The following is a 22,883-nucleotide window of genomic DNA, read 5'->3' as shown; positions in this document are numbered from 1 at the left end:
TTGTGCCACACTATCATTTGGGGTTTTTTGTGTGATTTTAAAAACTACAGCTACAGATGGTGTCAGTGTGCTAACAGGACTTTTTGTTGATGTTGTTTTGCTGTATTCTGCATATTAAGCAGGCTGTCATGTTTGCAGTGAAGAAGTCCTTGAGCATTGTGCTTTCTACTCTCGGCATTAACAGCAAATACATGGCTTGTCTAATGTCCTTCATGGAAACTGTGAAATAGTTCTGTATGGTGTACATTTTTGTCCAGTGTTGATCCGCTGCTGCTCAAACTGTTTGAATGCACCTGTGCTGACTGTTGCAGCAGAGCGAAGAGAACAAATAGCATTTTTCAGCTGAAATGCGTCTGAAATTTTGGCACATCCCTAACTGATTATGTTAACATGTTAATATGTCCATTTTCAGAGTAATAGAGCATTCAGCATTATAAAAGTACAGAATTGTTCACAGTGGTGGTGACACCTGACGTTTAAAGTCTCTAAAAGCTACCTCAGGGAAAGCTATTACATGAAATGGTTATGAATATGCTGCCATATGTCTGAGAAATTGTTCTGAGAGTAAACTTGATAAAAAGTACCTTTTTTTCTTTTTTTTACATTCATGCAGGGAGGAACACAAGGGGTGTTTTGAGGCAAAATTTCTAAAGCCCCCAAAGAAAGTTTTTATTTTTATTTTTATTTATTTATTTTTTTTTTTCAGATTTTTTTTGACGATTATACTATACATATGAAAACTCTGAAGACGTTTGAAGGTTCAGTGGTCATTTTGGATAGTAAATGAAATAGCTATAACTGCACGGTACACTCTTGACTCTTACTTTCAGTCAGTAATTTTCTCTGCAATACCACATTTCACATCCAACCACTTTGAATGTCTCTGTTTACATCCTGTCAATTGAACCATTGAAAAATTTTGAAAAAGTGGTGGAATTCCCCTTTGACATTCCATGCTTACTAATACATACATACATATATCATCTAAACCGCTTATCCTTCTGGGTCACGGTGGAGTGCTGGAGCCTATCCCAGCTGTCATTGGACAGAAGGCAGGATACACCCTGGACAGATCGCCAGTCCATCGCAGGGATGCTTACTAATGTTTTTTCCCAAATATTTAATTCCCCTAATGTTTCAAATTTTATTCTAATAAGTTCTTTTAAAGGCAAGAATACAGAAGTGCATCTTTTTTCGTGTGTGACTGGTTTCTTTCTGGGGGAAACGATAAATGGTCTTTATTTTCAGTGTGGGCTTCAGAATATGTAAGTGTTTTAGTGTGATGTGTGTGAGCATCTCACTGCCTACTAATCTTTTCTGTCTTTCTTCACTTTGCTCATTGTCATTCGATAAGGTTTCTTACACTATAGACCCTTCTCATCTAGAACACACACTATACACCCCTCTGCTTACAGTTTGTTCTAATGTTTGCACGTTTGTGCACTCACTTTCTACCGTCATATATAGAGTGCTCACTAAAATCATTCATAGATTTTTGTGTGCTTAAAGGAGAAAAAATCGAAAAGACAAAACAATGTTAAATAGTTTCTTTGTGCTGAAACTGATGTTTTCATCCTGTTAAACATGTCATGTTTAATTATTTTTGGTATGTATGTATGTATGTATGCAGGTATGTATGTATGTATTTATTTATTTATTTCTGATGAATCACTTGTTTGATGTCATCATTTCTGCTTTCACTTGATGCTTATTATAATATTTGTGATGAAATATAATGCAGAAATGAAGTATTATAATGTTTATTATGCAATATAATGCAGAAATAAAGCTTGCAGACCTGTTTGCTGCCACTGCTCATCTGGTTCCAGTCCACTGGTTGTTTCATGACATGCTCTGAGATTTCTGGGCTCTAAACTACTTTCACTGTCACATTGATATTCAAATGCCTGTGAGTAAAACTCCTTGCAGACACTTTAACATACCTGTAAAGGTGTAATATAAACCAGTCAAAATACTATATGTTAAAGAATAATTTGTTAAATTATATAATTTAATTTTATGTTTATGCCCAATAAATGACTGAAAATGGACTAGGAGCATCTCTACACCTTTCTCATGTAACAAATTGCAAAGATATTGAATATTCATGATTATGCAAATTGAATATGCCCTCATGTCCTAATGCAAACTCCTTACTTTCCACCATTATTTAGTTATGCTATGCTATTACATTTGCCATACTACACTGTTATAAAATGCCAGTATTAAAGAAATACGACTTCATATGTTTGAACCTGAGAATCACAAACCAAGAAAAGACCAAATTGGGGAACTGATGATGTATCAGAATGGTAGGTTTAGCTATTGTTGTGCCTTTACTGGATCGCTACTACTGTACAACTGCACTTTTATAGAGGAGAACATGCTTTTTTGACATGTTTTAATATTCATACTTTTTTTAACGCTTCCCTTAGCTGGATATGGTTTACTATGAAACATGAAATTGAGAAGTCCTGTGGAGTTCTGTGTATACATCACATAAATTGGATACATATTATTTTATTCACTCTCCTTGCAGCTGTTAGGTAGTACTGTTTTAAGGCAAGTAAATAACGCACAGTGAGAGCTAGCCAGCTAGTCTGTCTTCAATGGAAAAATCTAAAATTGGTGAAATGGTAACAAATATTATTAACTACTAAATTCAGCAGATGCAGTTGACCATCACATCCATCATATTAGTCATCACTAGAGTGCTGTTTAGACCATTTATATGAGCAAGGTTTCAAAAGCTAAACTGATTCATATAAAATGGCGCTACAAATCACAGGAAAAATACGCAGTGGTCCAAACTGGCCCAGACCTCACTTCGAAATACTGCTTTTCTATCTGACTCATCTCTCAGGTTTTCTGGTCATAAACAGTCTGATATCAAGAAAGATGCACTCTATTAGCGGTTTAATGATGACGCAGATTATCTATTCAGCCGGCTTTGGCCTAATGAATAATGTGAGCGGCCCATTATGTCCTGATTCTACTTTCATGTTTTCTGCCTTGTTTTTAAAATGTGAAACATCTCTGCTATAAAATTAGAACAAGAAAAGCCCTGAGGTTGTTCGCCTCAGCAACGTCAACGTAGGTCAGATGTATCAGGTTTTTCAGAACATGTGATTTGACAGTGAAAGGTTGTACTTTTTGGACCCTACTTAATGTCTTTGGAGAGGATTCACTGATCTCTAGTCAGTGTTCTCACAATATTCTTTGCATGTCAGTGATGCCAGTTAAGTGTGAACTGACAGCATTAAGATAACATTAAACACATATTTAATGAAGAAAAGCTTATGTAGCACTCTTCTTAGTAATTGTACCTTTGCAGTTCATGAGATAACAGGCAACACATGCCTTTTGCTGCAGAGATAAAGCCTCAAAATATGCCTATTTCTAAACGAAGACCATCATTTTGTTTAAATCATGTCTGCTTTCATGCTGCTACTTGTACTGTGGCTCCTAAAATTAGACCTATTTTGGAAACAATAGAAAAGTAAACAAACTCTCTGTGTTTGTGATTAGTTTTTAAGAGTAAGAACTTGTCATGATTATAAGGAAAAGTACCAGTTGTGAAAAAAAAAACTACAGAAAACAAACTAAAGTTTTTCCATTATCACCTCACATCAGTAGTGCACCAACATCAATAAGGACAGAGACTAAGGCTTTTCAAAAGGGTATTTTTTAAGGAAACTGGAAGAGTTTTCATTATATGAAAATACCATTATACACAAGGTTATTCTAATATTGAAGTGTTCCTAACACAGATCTACACAAACATAATGTATATTCAACTCAGTTTTTCTTGTTGCAAGATCGAAGTACAGATTTAATCCTAATAAATATCCTATTGAATTAGTGTAATACGATAGTCTAATATTATTCAAACTTGTTATTTAACCAAAGACAATCATATTTACCTTATCATTAAAAGCTATTATTATTATTATTATTATTGTTCTTCTTCTTCTTCTTCTTCTTCTTATTATTATTATTATTATTATTATTATTATTATTATTATTATTATTCAGAAAGTCAGCTTGTTAAAGGTGTTGGCAACTCAGCTGTTAATATCAAAACTCAATATCAGTCTCAATAATCCTGAAAATGTATGATTAGGGTCAGTAACCAAAGTGAAATTAGGAGAAAATATATATATATATATATATATATATATACACATATATATATATATATATATATATATATATGTGTGTGTGTGTGTGTGTGTGTGTGTGTGTGTGTGTCTGTATATTAGATATAATATAGAAGATATATAATTATTTTATGTAATTACATTTTAAAATTTATTTGGTTTTATTTATTTATTTACTTTGTTTATTCTGTAATTCTATTTTTCTTTTCTGTGAGCAACAGTTCTCCCTTGCTGTGTTTTCAATAAAAGATCAGGCACCTTGATTGTGTAGTGTTTCCCACCTCTCAAGCTACACCAACACCACTGTATATGTATCTATCTATACATCTACACATCTATACATGTGTGTAAAAAAGTGGCAAAGGTCAACATACTGCAAAAGCCAGCCCATGTATAAACACTGTGTGATGATGTTTAACTAAAATCATCAGTTTTTGATGAACCTAGAATCTCAAAGCATATATTAGTCTGACGTTAGTAACACACCAGTGCCTCACATAATGACATCCATTCTGTTTTGGTTCCATAATGCATTACAGACCACTTTCAAGATTTCAAGATGTTTTTTTAAATGATGCATACTTTACACATCTAAATATCATTGCTATATTATGAAATTATTATTAATACCACTTTTATTAGAGAAATGCATGTGTTTTCCGTAACATGTCAGCTGCTATTTCATTCAAAAACTTGTTTGCTTTTTGGAATGAAGCTTTTCTTTAGTATTACACCTCCTCTTAGAAGAGGCGCTGCTTCCTGCTTAACAAACTCACAGGATAAGTCCAGCATACACATTAGTGGATGTGTTCCTTTTTTTAGGCGTTCAGTGTGGTCATTAAAGATAATGAGCACAGGGGGGAGCTATTGCCTTTCCTTTTAATCATGCAATCTGTGGTGTAACATCAGCCAAAATCAGCCCTGGATTAACCTGCTGTAAAACAGGGCATTTAACCCCAAGCCTCAGTTCAATAAAGCTCTTGGGTAACTGCAATAAATAACTTTTGTGGAGAGCTTCAGAACCTGGTGCAGAAAGATGGGTACTGAAGACCTGAATGACTAATATTGTAATAAAAAAGTATATATATATATATATATATATATATATATATATATATATATATATATATATACACATACAGGGTTAGGATGTAATGGACTACAAGTATTCACAATGCATATCTGCAATACAGAGAATCAGTGGCATCTCTACATTAGGGGCCGGTGGGGCCTGGCCCAACCAGATGTCGCTGTGGATTATCAATTCAGTATAATAAATAACATTGTGGCGCGTTTATTACATGTGACCGTGGTAGAGCTGTCCGATACATTCCAAATATCTTCCTGGACCTGTTGTGTAAATGCCAGTAACCTACCTACTTCTCCTAGCAGTCTTTGTTTGGTGATCGTGGGACCAGCGCTCGTCTAACAAAGTGAGCGGTTAAAAACACTCTGCGCATGTTCAACACGTTTTCCATAACCAGCCGTGGGGCAGGATTATGTTAAGGCATTTAGTAACGATGTGTACGGTGTGGGCGTTGTGACACAGCTAGCCATAGTTCCTCATCAGTTGTGGTAGCCACTCCTAATAGCAAAACAATATAATGACTCAAGTCTAAAAAAATATTATAAAGTTAAATTTGGTACCCTGCCATTAGAGCAGAAATTAGAGATTAAACGTTTGGGACACACCAGCCAGAGGATTTCAACAACATTCAGTCTGGAAAGGACAAAAACTTCTCTTTCAATCCAGAGAGGTTCAAGAGAAAAACATTGCTAACTGTGAGTGTAGCTAAAAACACTCTTCTGCTTTCCTTGCCTGCTCTTGCTGTGCTATCAGTCGAATTCATTCATGGATTGGTGGACTTTGAGAGAAAAGTTTTTGACAAGTTTGCCCCAATGAAAGACTGTTGTGCATCTTTTCTTTTCGAGCAGTGAACGTCACCGGTGAGTCATTTTGCATTATTACAAGGCATGTTATTCCTAATGCCTGGAAAGCAATGTGTTCGCCTGCTCTGATATGCTGCTTTGAATATGTACACAATGATCGTATACTGATAGATAACATTGAAATGGTAATATGGAGCTGTATAACAAGGTTTTGTGAGATGTAATCTGTTATCATATCACTCATATTCTCCACTTCCTGCACAACGTTATGGTAATTTGTGATTCCATTGATGAATTGTATTTTGGGTTTGGATCAGGTTTGTGTGTAGTTTCGTTGACAAACAAGTCCGCTGCCCCTGAGTTTTTTGTGCCCCACCAGGCTTTCTGTGCCAGAGACGCCACTGCCGAGAATAATTATCTGTATTCAGTAGACTTTACATTTTATAAAGGCAGTATTCAGAATATAGTTACTTTTTACTTTTTTAGTACAATATGTTAAGCATACTTTCCCACAAAATAATAAAATTAAATTGTGAAAAAAGGAACACCATCAAAGCATTTTAAAATCAGTGCACAGCCCGTAGTAAATGTTTGTTAGACAGACTTTAAAAAGGAAGTTAACAAACAGCTTCTTTACCAACCCGAGAAGTTTCGGCTAAAGCCTGAGTAGACTGATAAATCTAAAATGTGATGAGCTTGTAATTAAGTTGGCTTAAAAAAAAGCCAACTTACTATTATTTTTTATTTGCTTATTCTTCCACGCTCAAACTACAAGATGTTTCTTGTCCTACAGAACAACAAAAATTTGCAGGATCATAGATCCCATACCTGAATAGACTCTCATGGTTCTTATATATACTATATTCACCTCATACCTTATATCTGTACACAGTTTACAGTTTACAGTCTGTAGCACAAAAGTTGTTGGACACTCCACATATCATCATTATACTATACCATCCATGTAGCAACACCTTAGCAACCATGTAGGATATCATAGCAACTGCCTAGCAACACCTTAACAACCACTTGTGATACCATAACAACCACCTAGCAACACCTTAACATCCAATTGGGATACCATAGCAACTACTTAGCAACACCTTAGCAACAACCTGGGATGGCACAGCAGTCACCTCGTAACACTTTTGTAACCACATTAGGAAGCATAGCAACTCCCTAGCAGCACCTTAGCAACCACCTGGGATACCATAGCAACTGACTGTAGTTAAGCTGCAGTTAAGTTTGTAGTTTAGATGGATGATGGACCTGAACAGTCTCTTTGGACATGTTCATGAGTAATAAGCTTAGTATCAGTGTTGTTGTGCATAGTGTTACACATGTCTTTAACTGAAAATCACATATTATAGTCAAATTTGTAAGATTTTGTAAATAATATATGATAACTTTTTAACAGAAAATATTTATTTTTTACACAGTACAGTTTGCAGAAATGGGACAATATATATTTGACAAAATGTATATGTACTGTCAAATAAAACATAAAAGTTTTTTAATGCCTTGAATTTATCATCACAGTACATCTGAAGCATCACTTACAAGCAAAACACACCATTAACTTGCCGATATCAGCAATATTAGTAACTTTAGCACTGGAGGACGCCTTCAGCAGACTACACCGGGCAGTGCTCGTGAGAGAACAAATAAGAAAGTGGAAAATTACCGTTTCCCTCAAAACAAGACATAACCTTCCGGTTACGAGAGGCTGCAATCATGGAGGAGTCGGAACATCTAGCCACTGTTGCCGTCACTGGATATTTGTGATGAAAAGTGGAAACTGCATAGGTGTCAATCTCTAGAGCCAGTAAACCATATATTCACAGCCTCCACACTGTACAAATTCACTGATACCTCAACAACAGTAATTTAACCTGTTTTGATCTTTTTTTTTAATTATTATATTAGTATTTCAGAGTCAAATCACCAAACAGTCTCTCACACAGTTAAACACACATACGAACACATTTAAAGACAATCAGAGAGAGAGAGCAGAGTCAGGCTGCATTCTGAAAGATAAGTCTTAGAAGCTGTAGCGCAGGAGTTGGGAGCAGCAGTCCTTGAGGGCTGGATTCCTGCACAGCTTGATGATTTTCCTGCTCAAGCACACCTGATTCACACACCTGATTAATAACCAGGTTTGTTTCGTGTGCTAGATCCAAACTGTGCTGGGCTTCGGCCCTCAATTATCCACGTTTTATACAGTTATAATTGATATTTAGGGTGAGATGCAAATGTATCTTTGCCAGTGTAAGTTGCACTTCAGACACGGCAACTAACAGATTGAATGACAATCTGATTATTACAGTATAACATCTAGATCAGTATATGCTTATACCCCACTATTCTCAGTCTTACCAGATTTCATTTTAGGCTGCTTAAATAAGTAAGTAAATAAATAAATAAATAAAGTGAAAAACAAAAGTAAGCGTGACAGAATTATCGACCAAAGTTTATGTGGAACATTTATTAGACCAAATTTCCTGTTTCCCAGCATTATACAGCCACTATACCGCCTAAATTTAAACCATATATGTATATATATATATAGATTACTAACCCTAAAATAGCAAAGAACTACAAAAAATATGCTTATGTTATCTGAACACAGTGGTGAATCTAAGCTGACTTGACAATAGATGAGAAGTTCTGATAACACAAAAAAAAGCTTTGTTATTTTCTAACATATAGAAACCAAGACATGTTAGTTTTCCACCCACCACAGCTCAATTACAGAAATATAGAGCAAGTCAGTGCTTACAGTGGTTTAACTGGAACATCTTACAAAAACATGTTTACAGATTCTATCATTTCAAAACAAGGCAGTTCCTGTTAAGCTTTCCTTTAATGACGCAAAAGCAGTTTATTTGACGTCTGCTATGATGAACAAGAGGTTCATGCAACTTGAATCTATTCTTTAGTAACTTAGTTCAAATAAAGAGCCACTCAACTGTAAGTTCAGTATGTGCAGCTGAAGCTTTTCAATCAATCATAGACCTCAGAATAGCAGCATGTATGCAGTATAATTTGCTCTAGAGAAGGAAATCATTAGGATATCTTTGTCTCTCCTCTGTCTGAACAGTTCCTGTCTCTGTTTAACCTGTTTAATCTCACTTCTGTAATCATGGTCTTTGTACTTTTCAGTTCTTTATTGCTGTGTCTACCAGACAAGGATGGGTTCTACTTTTAAGTACTGGTTCCTCTTAAGGTTCTTTCCTTTTTTCTGCCCACTGTCACCCCCAGGGGCTTCCTCAGTTTCTGTTGTTTTGGTCCCTCAGCAGCTGTCCTTTACCTTGTGTCACAATTTTATGATGAATGGACCAACAGAAATGTTCCAAAATCAATTGGAATAAAATGTCTTTACATTAACTTGCATTGAAAGTTAAGAATGTCCATGTCAAAGTTACAGTGTCCTATAAAGCATCAGTGTTTCAAAGTGACAAAAGCCCATTTAGCCTCTTAACTACAGGGACATCACTGCAAACTGGTTGGGTTATTCTTATGTTATAGAAGTGCATAATGAAAGATTGGGCCCACTGGGCCCTGGATGTATAAGGGGTTAAATATACCTCCTGAAGACTTATGCTACATGACTGTGGCCACTGGCAACTATATATTTTGCGTGTTTGTGTGTTTTCTATCATTATGTAAAATATGCATGAGGCTGCTTTCATTACAGTGGTTCTAAAACTGGGTATCAGGGACCCCAAACGGTCCACATTTTTTTTGCTCCAACTCTACAAATGCATATAGATAGAGGACAATTAGGGACTATCTGTGGTCCCTGAGGACCATTTTGAGAACCATTGCTGACATGCAACTCATTCCCATTCATGTGTTTTCTTGTTTCACAACGATAAAAATGAAATCAAATAATAAATATAGAATCAGAATATTTATTAATATCAGAACTTTAAGTTTTGTTAGATCACATTCTTTACATATTCAATAAAAGCACCAACAGCGTGTTTTACCTTGGCCTAAAGGATTAAGAGAATCTGGTTGAATTTGGTAGTCTAGGAATAACCTGCTGCCAAACCAAGGCAAGGCACTTTTACCTGAGCTTTGGTTCTGCAGTAAATAAAGTATGTTGAGAGCTACTGATCCTGATACAGAAAAATGAGTACAAGTACACCTTAATGGTTATTATTTTAAGATAAGCTGCAGCACCAAAAGTTTAGACAAACCTCATAGAATATGCATTTTTGATAATGATATACATTCTGATCGAAAGACTCATATCATCATCTTCTTCAGTCCTATTGGAAAAGCATCAATATGAAATAGTTAGCACTGCAAAAAATACAGACATTTTATCTGAATTAGTGAATCTAAGATGACTTGAAAATTTCTGATAACACAAAGTCTCAGTCATTTTCTAGATACTGGTCATTTTCATGAAAAGTCAGGGTTTCCATACACCAAAGATCAGATATAGGAAAATACAGCTACTGGGGCTTTTACATTTTACATAAAACATGTTTGTGTTTTTTATGTTTTTTTTTTTTTAGGTACACTCCTTCTACTTCTGTCATGTGACATTTTCCTGAAACCTGATTCTGTTCTGTGAAGAGAATGAACAACTACAATATGGATGTAGAGACTACTATGTAAGTGAAGTACAGAAGACTAATGAAAAAGATTTACTGAAAACACATGTGCAGTACTAATGAAAATGAAAATAGTGTCTTTGATTGACGGTTTCATACTCTGCTACACCTTTTGAGCACTGTTAAGTTGACATTTACTTAAAATCGCTGCCAGCTAAGCAATTTTTTTTGGTCCAGTTAAGACAGCAGTGTTTTACACTCTAGCTCTAAATGCAACACTTTTGACTAACACTATTGAACCATGAACACACAATGAATGTTACAGAACAAGCTTGTAAGAATAGAAGAACCCTTTTCAAAATGGCTTTATACAGAACCATATACAACACATTTTCCATTAATCTGAAAAACCATTTCATGACACAAAGAAGTATTCAAGCAAGCAAATGGTTGTTTGAGTTTTGAGTGTTCATGGTTCTATATAAAACCACTGTCTGACATATTTTTAAGAGTGATGTTTAGAGAAAACTTGTCCAAAATTTACTCCATTAACATTAAACATGTACAACTCCATTGCCAAAAAAGTTGGGGCACTGTGGGAAAATGTAAATAAAAACATTATGCAATTATGTGCAAATCATTTGAACTCCATATTTAATTGGAAAATACACCTAATCCAGTTAAGCTCCAGTTACAGAATGGTGTCAGCAGCATGTCTGTAACAGCTTGTTGAGGATGTCGAGATGGTCTGTATTATAGCCGTTACATGTTCAGTGACCTCTCAGGTTAAACATCTACAGATAAGAGTAAAAAAAACAACTAATAATGTGAAAAACAACTAAATTCAGCAGATTTGTAAACAAATTGTATTTGCGCAAGTATCTTGATAATCTACTGAATGTATTCACTGCTGCTTCATCATTGATGTGTTGTTGACATGCTGTGTTTATTGTATCTAAAAAGTGTTACAAACACTGTACAAAGATGAAAAAAGTTGTGTAACACTAAAAAAGCATGTGGTGGAACATCGCAGAACTAATTCGGTTTATTGGCAACAGGTCAGTAACATGACTGGTTATAAAAAGAGTGCCCCAAAGAGGCTGAGTCTTTCAGAAGATCGTGAGGGGTTCAAAAGACTGGGCAGGCAAATAGTGCAACAATTGAAGAATAATGTTTCTCAACGTAAAATAGCAAAGAACTTTCAAAGGGAGCAAAGGGATTTCATCATCTCTGGTACATAATAAGAATAAAAGATTCAGAGAACCTGGAAAAATCTCTGCATGCAAGCGACAAGGCCGAAAACCAATATTGGATTGACATGATCTTTGAGCCCTCAGGTGACACTGCATTAAAAACAGACACAATTCTGTAGTGGAAATCACTGCATGGGCTCAGGAACACTTCTGTAAACCATTGTCAGTGAACACAGTTTGTTGCTGCATCCACAAATCCAAGTTAAAAATCTACCTTGGAAAGAAGAAATCATATATAAACAGGATCCAGAAACACCATCGCCTTCTCTGGGCCTTAGCTCATTTGGACTGAGATGAAGTGAAAAAGTGTTCTGTGGTCCGACAAACCAAAAATTTGAAATTCTTTCTTACAAATCATAGACACTGCGTCCTCCAGGCTAAAGAGGAGAGGAACAATCCATCTTGTTTTCAGCACACAGTTCAAAAGCCAGCATCCGTGAGGGTATGGGGGTGCATTAATGCACATGGCATGGGTGACTTACACATCTGTGAAGGGACCATTAATGCTGAAGAATATATACAGGTTTTGGAGTCGTCTTTTTCAGGGAAGGTCTTGCTTATTTCAGCAAGACAATGCCAAACCACATTCTGCATATATTACAACAGCATTGCTCCATATTAAAAGAGATTGGGTGCTAAACTGGCCTGCCTACAGTCCAGACTTGTCACCCAATCAAAACATTTCTCTGTTTCAACATTTAAAATGTTGACTTTGTACTATTATATATAGGGTGTAAATGATTTGCACATCAATGCATTTCTTTTTTATTTACATTTTGCACAGCATCCCAACCTTTTTGAAAATTGTTATACAATAAATACTACATTTGCTTTATCTATATTTAACAGAATATGCTAAAGTTATTTATCCTCCACAACTCAGTTTCATTTACCACTATGTTTTAGAGCCATCTGTAGAACAGCCAAAGCTAGGCTCACAAAAACCCAGAACTACTGAAGAAATAAAGATGAGAGGAGGAAAGTTTGAGGCCAGAGAGGTTACAGTGGGAAAAATCACAAAGCTGAGTTATTTTGAATGTCCTATTACACTCAGTTGCTAAAGACATGTCTGTCATTGCCCCACGAGATTTAATTAATGTCATGATATTCTATTGTATAAAAAAGGAAGGCTCAGTTATCAAAATTCCCATTTTTAACTTTAATTGCCTATGACCTGAATAATGTTTAAACTGCTTGACAGTGGAGTAAATGGCCTTATCAGTGTAGTTTAATGAGGTGTAACTATGGAACTTTAATGGAATTCTCATTCTCACAATATAGTCATGATCTCCAAAACACTTAGAGATGTGTGAATGTGAAGAGGGTTTAAAGAACCTTCAAATAATATAAAAGTTCCATATTAATCTAATGGATCATGGATCTTCTTTAAATGATTCAATTATTATGTATACTGTGAAAGGATTCTTAACACTCACTCATCTTATTTACATAAACAATTCTCTAAAGAATCACCCACTGATTTATTTTTTTTTTAAAGAGAACCAAAAGAGGTTCTATGGCATCATGCAAATAATCCTTTTTGGCACCTTTTGATTTTTCTTAGATTATATTATATGAACGACTTCTCACTAAAATTACATATATATCAAATAGAAAGACAAAACAAGTTTATTAACGGATTCTTCTCAAAGTTTGTAATGCAACATACAATGTATCCACTCTTAAATGATAGAATAAATATTGTATTTTTAAAGAAAAAAAAAAAACATAAATAACAGTTGAAAATAAATAGCCAAAAGTTGATACTACTCAGAAAAGGCCAAAAACTGTAAAGTTTAAAAAGTCAAGTTTAAATAAAGAAAAAATAACCAAAATAATAAATAAAGAACAAAGAAAGTATTTAGCTGTAAGAAATGAATAATGAACTACTTAAAGAACAACTATGTCCTTTTGTACGCTTAATAGAGCACCTGATGTTAGTCTACAGTAGCTTGAAGTTCATGTTACAGTACAAAAGTCTTACTGGGCATCTCTGGAAAGTGATTAATGTTAAATCTATACACTGTGGCAGGAATGTACATCATTTGCTTTAGTGGCCGTTCTTATTTGTGATGCTTTTTTAACTCCATAGGCTCCTTCTTCTGCGTTTCTTAAACGCTACCACCGCCTAGAAACAGAAACATCAGACGTTTATCATTAGTATCAGTCATCTCAGACTGCCACCCCCACTCTACCCATCTAAACAGATGAAACAGAGGAAAATTCAGCCTAAAAGAACCGTCATGTTGACATTGACAAGAAAAGACTTAAGAAACAGTTAACGCATATGCATGCTAATCTCTGCAATGTTGCTCACAGAGAGTTACAGGATATTCTTACAACATCTTAGAGTGGGTGTGTTAAAGATTTTAGTCATCAAAACAGATCTCAGACTACACAACAGAAAATGTTTTTTTGCACCTTTCTTACCGCATAGGTTGGAAAATGCAAAGGTCAACTATGTAAGACAGTAGAGAAACCGCAACTTTTATTTTTGCAGTGGAATCAGGGTTAGGGGCTGGTGTGGAAATATTTAACACTGTTAGTCACTGTTTTACATATCTGATCTCTTTTATCCAATGGAATATTTTCAAATATCCAGGGTCTATTTTTACATGTAGAGCAATAAAATGCCCAAAAAACAGGCCACCACATTTCTGCATGACAAATGACCTGCTACACCAGACACATGTAGGCTTTTCACATGCATTGTCACCAGCTTTTCTATTTTAATGTTGCCCACGTAACAGAATCAGCAGTGTACAGTAGGGTGCGAAAGTTAGAGACCATCCTTGATTCACTTAATTTCCAGTGAAAATACTCATTCAGTACAATCCATTTTTCAGCAGATACTTCTGAGGAGTTTATATATAAGATAATCTATTTGCTTAAGAAAGGCAAAGTCAAATGAAAATGAGTGAAAAAAACTGAAGTTTCCAAACTAGAGTTTAAAAAATTATTGAAAGATGTAGAGAAAAAGGGACTCCAAACAACCAAAATCTGGTGGACAACCAAATCTGTCACCATCAGATAAACCGTGCCTCCACTGTTAGAAGACAGCTCAACACTATGAGTCTGAAAAGTGTAGCTGCCAAGAAGCTGTTACTGAGAAAAGGAAATAAGAAAAAAAAAAAACATTTGTAAACCAAACAGGCTGCTGTTCTCTTTTTCAATACTTTCTAAATGTGTTCTTGAGAAAGGTCCTGAGAAAAAGTCTGTCAGATTCATGATGTTCTTAAACCACACATTGTTCATACCTTTGTGCTATTGTGTGTGCAGATTCTGTTCTTACCTAAGAACAAATCCCAAATAAGAACACACCGATGAAAACTTTGTGAAAACTTAGTGAGAACTGCCTAAGTGGGTTTTAAGAAGAAACTTCTTAAGAACAGTGGTGAATGAGGCCCAATGTACTGAGTTCCCCAGAGTCCAGACCTCAATATCATTGAATGTGTTTAGGATTACTTGGATCATGAGAGATAGAAAATGCAACCAACTTGTAAGACTGAACTGACGTAAAAATGACATTTCTTTGAGGAACTGAAAATAAGTCTCCTGAAAAATATGTAAGCTGTAATAAAGGCAAACACAGAGGACACACTAAATACTATATTTAGTAAGTTACAGTCCATTTTTTTCTACACAGTTTTCTGCTTTTTGTCTTGACACTGAAAATTAAAAAATGTGTACTTAATGGTGGTTTTGACTGGAAATTGATTAAAAGAATTGACACGTGTGACAATTCGCATTAAAAGAGTCAAATCATTAAAATGTTTTAGCTTCAGATTTCATATATGAAATACAGATACATTCCATTTAAACTTCTTCTTCCCCACACAATCCACTGTTAGAAATAAAGGCACTATGCAGGTCCATTTTCATCAAGGTGCAAACAATATGAATGTACCCTCAAATGTACAACAGTGATTTTAAGGTTCAATTGTATCTATTTTCAGAATCTAATGTTTTAAAACAGAACAATAAAATAAAAGCCTGGAGACAAGACGGGGTGTTTGGAGTCAGTACAACTTAAAAAATATAACTTCAATGGGTTATGGTACAATTATGTTCCCTGACTAAAGGTGCTGAGATGTACCCCTGAGGGTGCCACCCCAGTGACAAGAAGAGTACTGCTCTAGTGACAGTTTCGTTTTTCTGAGGGTGTGGATAAGAGACTGGTGACCTTAAAACCTTTCTGTTTTTAATAGACAGGAAGCTGTTCCGACACTACAGGCGTGAGCTAGATTAGATGTTTACTCACACCTACATTTGTTGTTCACAATTTCCGACAGCGTGGCACTCTAAAGCAGGGGTGCTCACAGTCCTGGTGATCTACCACCCTGCCAAGTTTAGTTCCAATCCTAATCTAACACACCTGATTAGGTTAATGAACGTCTTCAGGTGCATCTGAATGTAAGAACCAGGCATGTTGGCATTGCGGTAGAGTGCTAGAACTGCACTTGCTTCACATTGTTCTAAAGCAAAATTTTTTTATGATTCTTTGACTGTAGAACTAAAAGCAAGAGTCTGGCAAATTCTACCAGTTACCACAACAACAAACACTCTGTGCAATGATGCGATGTAAGCAGTTACTAGCTTGTTGCGTTAGGAAATCAGTCAAATCTCATTTAATCCTCTAAAAGGCAAAAGTGGCCTAAGATTCTTTCTTTTACAATAATGCCACTAGAGATCTGAATATATGTATTAAATTGTGTATTACAACCACTGTAACTTGTAGATGCAGATTTTTCCTGGTGATAATAATAATCTGCAGAGGTGTTCCTTGACTATTTTACCTCACCTTGTGAGTTAGGTAGTTCATTATTCACCTATAACATTGTTTGTGCATTGATCTGTTGGGTTTCATACTTTTCCCATTAATAATGCACTAAAATTGTGGCTTAACCTTCAGACAAAAACCTACAACAGGCATGATACTACAAAGTTCTCAAGCTGTGATGCTGTCAGTGTCATTCATTCAAGGTAGTTTATTTTTATACTCTTATTTTCACTTCATGAAACTGATGAGTCTCTGTTTTGTTTTTGAACTCTGTTTCTTTTTCTTTCACTTTTGGGTATCACATTACTTGAACCCTGCTGTATAACACTGATTCTGTGACTGCAGAGCTAAATGCAGACATTTCTTGCACGTTTAGCAAAGCTTGGCCGCATTCTACCATTTATCATAACAACAACAACAACAACAACAGCAACAGCATACCATAAACATGCCATGGACGATGTCATATGAGATGTCTCAACATATTTTGTCCAGGAATACTGCAGTGTCATATTGCTAGTAATCGTCATAATAGATGCCATAATGTTTGATATCAAGACAGCTGATAACACATGCTAATTTTTTTGCTGTATACTCTAGATAGTCATCAGGATGTCAAACATTATGGTAACACTTTATTTGGAGTGGTCCTTTGTAGATGATTAATAAACTCTTAACAGAGTACCAGTAATACATCAACAACATATCAGTGAAGTAGCAGTAGGGAAGCATCTGAATACATAGAGGTTAATATCTTGCTTACATTAAGTAGATGTATTGGTAATATCTTACTCCCATTACGCAAAAGCTAACCTTACCCAACCTTACCCAGTACCTAATCCTAACCATGGCCCTAATCCTTAACCTCAACAAAAACCTAAACCGTTTTTGGTATAAAGTGTCACCAACATTATTACATAAGTCAACAGTTAATGGTAATGGTAACATGACACTGTTATGCTGCTGGACATAATCAGTCATGATAACTCAGCATATGATATCTTCCATGACTTGTTTAGAACATGGTTATGCCATTGCTATGTTCAGGGCTCAAGTAAGGTGCAACCACATTTTACTCATAGCATAAGCAAACACTCAGTAGTCTGGATATTAACAACAAGGAGAAAACAGTAGATATGGGGAAAACCAGGATGTCAGATTAAGCCTCACTGTTAGCTTCAAAATGTCTGCCATAAATCAGTCATCATTCTATGGCTGGTTATACCACATGCGCATCTGAGTCAGTTCAATACATCACATTCCTTGTGAAGAGCCCATCACTGCTAATATAAAACTGAAGTAACGTTGGTCAATTTGCATGCTATTCATAAGACTTTTCAAATTTTCCAGCACTATAAGAACACATACCCACACACAGAGAGCACAGAGCAGAACTTTGGTTAGGCCTACAGTTAGGACACCCACAAAGGCCCACAAGGTGGTCACCTCCACCGGCTGAATCACACTGATCTCAGAAGAGTTCATTCCATGAGAAGCTGAATGAGTAAAACTCAACACAGGAGCTGTGAAGACTGGAGCTGGGGTTGTCTCCGTGATACACTCTATAAAAAATGAAAGCACCAACTCAGGAGCAATGCAAGAACAAGGTTTAGCAAATTAATTCATGAACAGATTCATAGCTCTGAGTAAAAAAAAAATCATAACTGAAAACCCAAAATAAGGCATCTATTTACCAACAACCTGCAGAAATACTTTCATACCTGAGGTATTGAGCATGATTTGCGAGTTGTTATTTTTCTCTCCCACTTTTGCAGTAATGTGGCACTTGTACATCCCTGCATGTTCCAAAGTGACGTTCTTCAGGACGAGAGAATAGTCCTTTGTGAGAGACACTATTCCTTTGTATCTTGAATATGGGGTTGATTCCCCTCTTTGGTGTATGATGATGCCGTGTTCTTTGCTTTGGTAGATCTGAAAATCAAAAATCAAACACAATGTTATGTCGCATGACTTCATTTAAAGCGCTTGCAGGCTTGTTTTGACATGAAGAGTTTCCTGTTTGAAAGAAAGTGCAGGGGTACATGAGTATCACACCCCTCAGAATAAGAGAGTTGATCTAGAACCAGTTGCCCTCACCAGTGTGGTTGTATTAATTCCTTAGTTCATTAACATCATTATACCAATTTCACTCATATTAGACTTTTAACTGACTTTAGACAAAAATATTTTTGCTTTGACTGACTCTATATCTTAATTATGTTTATTTTATTTTTAAAAAATTGAACATTCCATTTTGTTCCTACTAATACAATCGAAATGTACCAGTTATTTCAGTAATGACTGTTTCAGGAGTAAAAATTTTAACTAACTTTGAGCATAATTCAACGAATAAATGACTAGCAATCACAGCTTTGAATAGACATAAAATCATTTTTTTTATTAAAACATAAAAAAATAATAAATTGCAGAAAAAAATATGTTTTGGTAGTGACTATTCTTAATGTGACATACTAATTTTTGTTTAGAATTTGAGACATATTTACTTCAAAATGATCAATGAATGAATGACTTGAATGAATGACTTGAATGAATGACTTTTGCTGTGCAAAAGTCAGAGACACCTCTTCATCTATTTCCTTTACAGTCTATATGACTTATGGAAAAGGTGGCATTTAACATAGTGTAAACATGAGAAATCAGTGGGAATATTTAATGTAAACAAACACTTTGTTTAATTTCCAGTCAAAACAGCCATTAGGTACAAGTTACCTTACTTACTTAATCATTAATAAGTCATTAAATATAATATCATTTTTTAGCATTTAGTGTGTCCACCCTTTGCCATTATTACACCTTCCATTCTTTTTGAGAGACCTGCTGTCAGTTTTTAAAGGAATTTGCAAAGAAATTATTCACACTTCCAAAGTTCAGTCTTAGAAGCTGGTTGAATTTTCTTCCTCTCATGAACCAAGGACTCCCAAACACATTCAGTGACATTCAGGTCTGGACTCTGGGTTGGTCAGTACATTGTTCTGAAAACACCAGCAGCTTCTTTGTTTGATTTACAATGTTCTTCTTTTTTGTCTATTTTTTTTTCTCAGTAACAGCTTCTGTACAGCTACACATCCTTTCAGACTCATAACGTTGAGCTGTCTTCTCACAGTGGAGGGACAAACAGAAACATTTGTGGATTTTTTCAGATCTGAATCAAGAGTGGAGCTTGATTTTCTCCTCTCTCTCAAAAATGAAGAAGCTTTACGTGCTGTTTATCTGATGGGGAAAAACTGTATTGGTGGTCTACCAGGTCTTGAACTCTAGTCTTGAAAGCTTGAAGCTGTTATTTCACTTATCACCACAGAAATGTCTAGTGAAGTCAATAACTTGTACTTGACCAAAAAGTAAATAAATGAAGTGTGCTCTCTGACTTTTGCACAGTCCTGTATATCTATACAGCACCTGTCAATTTGAACCAGTTTAGCAAAGATGATTCTTTTGGATATTACCTTGTACCAGATGATGGAGGTGTATGCATGACTATAAGATTTGGCAGCACAGGGCAGGACGGCTTCACTGTTGCAGTTTGGTCTGATCACTATGGCTTCGCCTGGGATTTCTCTGGAGAAACTCAGAGGTGTACACATGCCAACATACAAGACTGGAGAAATAGTAAAGAAAATGCTTAATTTTCCTCTCAGAACAGACTTATTTACTGTTTTAACAAAATTTTAATGAATAAGATGTTCTTTAAAGATAAGATATACACTGCTCATTTTCATATTGCCATTATGTTTACAGGACTTTTTTAACTTCAAAGGGACATTTTGTCCTGTTTTTTGACCACAACCCCATTTTAGTGGAAAGCAAATATAGGCTATGACATCCTTTTCACTTTTATTTCTGATTAAAAATGCAACTGTTTCTGAGTAAACCATGTCAGCAGAGCACAAAAGGGAAGTTAACCAGTCTACAAAGCCAGGGTCTTACCACTAAAAGAATCACTCCTGGCCCCACCATAGTACTACAGCAACATGTACCCAAGACCAAACAGAAAATAACTTTCACTTCTGCTATATACAATTTTACAGGATAAAATAGAGTATTCATGCTTTACATACACATATTGGGTGAGTTAATGTGTTTTGTAACAGATTAAGTGATGTCCATGATTTAAACTGCATGTAAATGCATTACGGATCATTACAAATACTTTGCTTTAATTATCTAAAATATCTTTTATTAATAAATCAAATGGAAGTGATGTGGCAAGTGAACTAGAAGGCTCTCATTCAGAGACGCTGCTGCCACTCATCTGCGATAAAATGCGCTGTTGCCCTGAAATAAGATCCAGTGGCAATGGGTGTCCACGCAGTACGTTACAGCCACCCTTTTGGTCTCGTTGTAGAGAGTGGGGGGGTATTTTCGAGACTGGACGCTGAATCTCGGCTCCACAGTGTGCAGCATAGCGCGAAAGCCCTGGCCTAGGTATTTCTTAGGTATTTCACCTTCTATTTTTCATAATATCATCAACAGATTCAGCAAATCTGGTGAAATCTCTGTGTGTAAAAGACGGCTTACTCTACGACATAAGCATTGACGTCCATGCTTATTTCAACATGACAGACCACCTTCTGCACGTGTTACAGTAGCATGGCTGGGTAATCAAAGAGTGCAAGTGCTAAACTGAACTGGCTACAGTCCAGACCTCTCTTCCATTGAAAACATGTAAAATAGAACAATGAGGGATCAGTATGCACCGTTTAGGTATTATTGAAAACTTCCACTTTCAAAACTGTATCAGTTTGTTCCTTCAGTCAATAAATAATTATTAAGAGCTGTTAAAAGAGATCATGATGTAACACAGTGGTAAACATGGTCCTGTCCCAAAGTTTTTGGAATATGTTGCAGGCATCAAATTGGAATGAACACATATATACCCAAAACAATAAAGTTTATAAGGTAAAACATAAAATATTGTTTCACACCATTTTCAGTTTACAGAAACAAATGTTAACTATTTGTACAGTAGTTATCAGCACGTTGCACTGTACAAACCACAGTCAGTGTAGCCAACTCAACTCTAAATTCTCACATTTATGGCATTTACAATGATTTAAAATCATAAAAAATATTTAAAAAATAAAAAAATAAAAGAATAGTACTCAGGGTTTTAAAAAATTAAGTGGACATATAAACAAATTTAACATTTTTTATAATACCATTAAGTTTGAAAACAAATTATCATTTAAACCTTAGACTAATCTAGGGTTAAACCTACATGTCTTCATTTAAACCATGCCTGGAAGATCTCCTGTCATAAATACAGTAAAGTGTATAGACAGAATAAAGTTTACTTCTGTTACTTTTAATCTTCAGATTTATGTTCAGATAATACACACATATGTATAAATACAGTAACTGCAACAAATATTAATATCAAACATAACTGTTTCTTTAAATATTTTTAACGGATCCTTAAGAATATTGAATGACAGCTCCATATGCTGCAATGTAGAATTTATGGCTATGTCCTACATATTTAAACTGATAAATAAGTTTGTAAAAAGTGAATCAATAAATATTCTTGAAAGATTTGAAAATGGGAACATTTGCTTACTCAGTATTCTCCAGTGCATCGTTGTGCTCATGTTTCATTCTTCTTCAGTTAACTTCAGTCATATTTGTTGCAGCTTGGGTACAAACTACTGTGTGTGAGGGAGGAGCAAAATGTCGAGCAATCAGCTCCTGGTAACACACAAACTACAACAGGAAACTGAGGGGAAAAAGCCTCATGAGGGGACAAAGCCTCAGCAGTAAACGTTCAGAAGGAGTGAAGATACTTTTATTGGGATGAGGCATATAAGGTGATGTAAACATGAGGAATCAATAAGAATATATGAACATATATGAAGACTTAAGACTTTTTTTTTAGTTTTCTAAAGAAACCTGCTAAAATATTTTTCTACTCCTCCAAAGTTCAGTCTTTGACATTGGTTTCATCTTCTGCTTCTCACAATCCGAGTAATCCCAAACTAATTTAACAACGTTGAGGTCTGGACTCTGGGCTGGTCAGTCCACTGTTCTGAGAACACCAGAGGATTCTTACACATTTTCTTTTTTATGCTGTTAGACTTACAGTTCTGTGTTGTCTTCTCACAGTGGAAGGATGGACAGAAACACCTGTGGATTTTTTCAGATCTGAATCAAGAGTGGAGGGTGATTTTCTCCTCTCTCTCAAAGATCAAAGCTTTAAGTGCTGTTTATCTGATGGCTT

General features: G+C 35.5%; 1 protein-coding gene across 3 annotated transcripts; it reads right to left on the bottom strand.

Moving 5' to 3' along the window:
- Positions 1 to 13,447: 13,447 nt before the first annotated feature.
- Positions 13,448 to 22,712, bottom strand: LOC118813425. 3 transcript variants are annotated; one of them, XM_036578753.1, is made up of 5 exons: positions 22,227 to 22,710; positions 20,116 to 20,267; positions 18,373 to 18,583; positions 18,020 to 18,213; positions 13,448 to 13,999 (listed from the first exon to the last, which is right to left on the bottom strand). In XM_036578753.1, exons 1-5 carry the CDS (start codon positions 22,255 to 22,257, stop codon positions 13,952 to 13,954), a joined length of 636 nt encoding a protein of 211 aa, XP_036434646.1. In that variant the 5' UTR covers positions 22,258 to 22,710; the 3' UTR covers positions 13,448 to 13,951. The 3 variants fall into 3 exon arrangements, with proteins under 3 accessions (XP_036434646.1, XP_036434647.1, XP_036434645.1); XM_036578754.1 differs by having other exon boundaries at positions 18,024 to 18,213; positions 22,227 to 22,709; XM_036578752.1 differs by lacking the exon at positions 13,448 to 13,999 and having other exon boundaries at positions 17,052 to 18,213; positions 22,227 to 22,712.
- Between the last annotated feature and the right edge of the window lie 171 nt (positions 22,713 to 22,883).

The sequence above is a fragment of the Colossoma macropomum genome, unplaced genomic scaffold, assembly GCF_904425465.1.
Source record: "Colossoma macropomum unplaced genomic scaffold, Colossoma_macropomum, whole genome shotgun sequence".
Lineage (NCBI taxonomy): Eukaryota > Metazoa > Chordata > Actinopteri > Characiformes > Serrasalmidae > Colossoma > Colossoma macropomum.
The sequence above is the reverse complement of the archived record's forward strand: the minus strand, read 5'-3'. Positions and strand labels throughout refer to the sequence as shown.

What these genes read in the sequence shown, in the direction of transcription:
- LOC118813425 (XM_036578752.1), bottom strand. Translation starts at nt 22,257, where the DNA reads ATGAGCACAACGATGCACTGGAGAATACTGA. An exon ending in GATGCACTGGAGAATACTGA is followed by an intron (nt 20,268 to 22,226) that starts GTAAGCAAATGT and finishes CTATTTCTCCAG; the next exon opens with TCTTGTATGTTGGCATGTGT. An exon ending in AATCATGCTCAATACCTCAG is followed by an intron (nt 18,214 to 18,372) that starts GTATGAAAGTAT and finishes CATTTTTTATAG; the next exon opens with AGTGTATCACGGAGACAACC.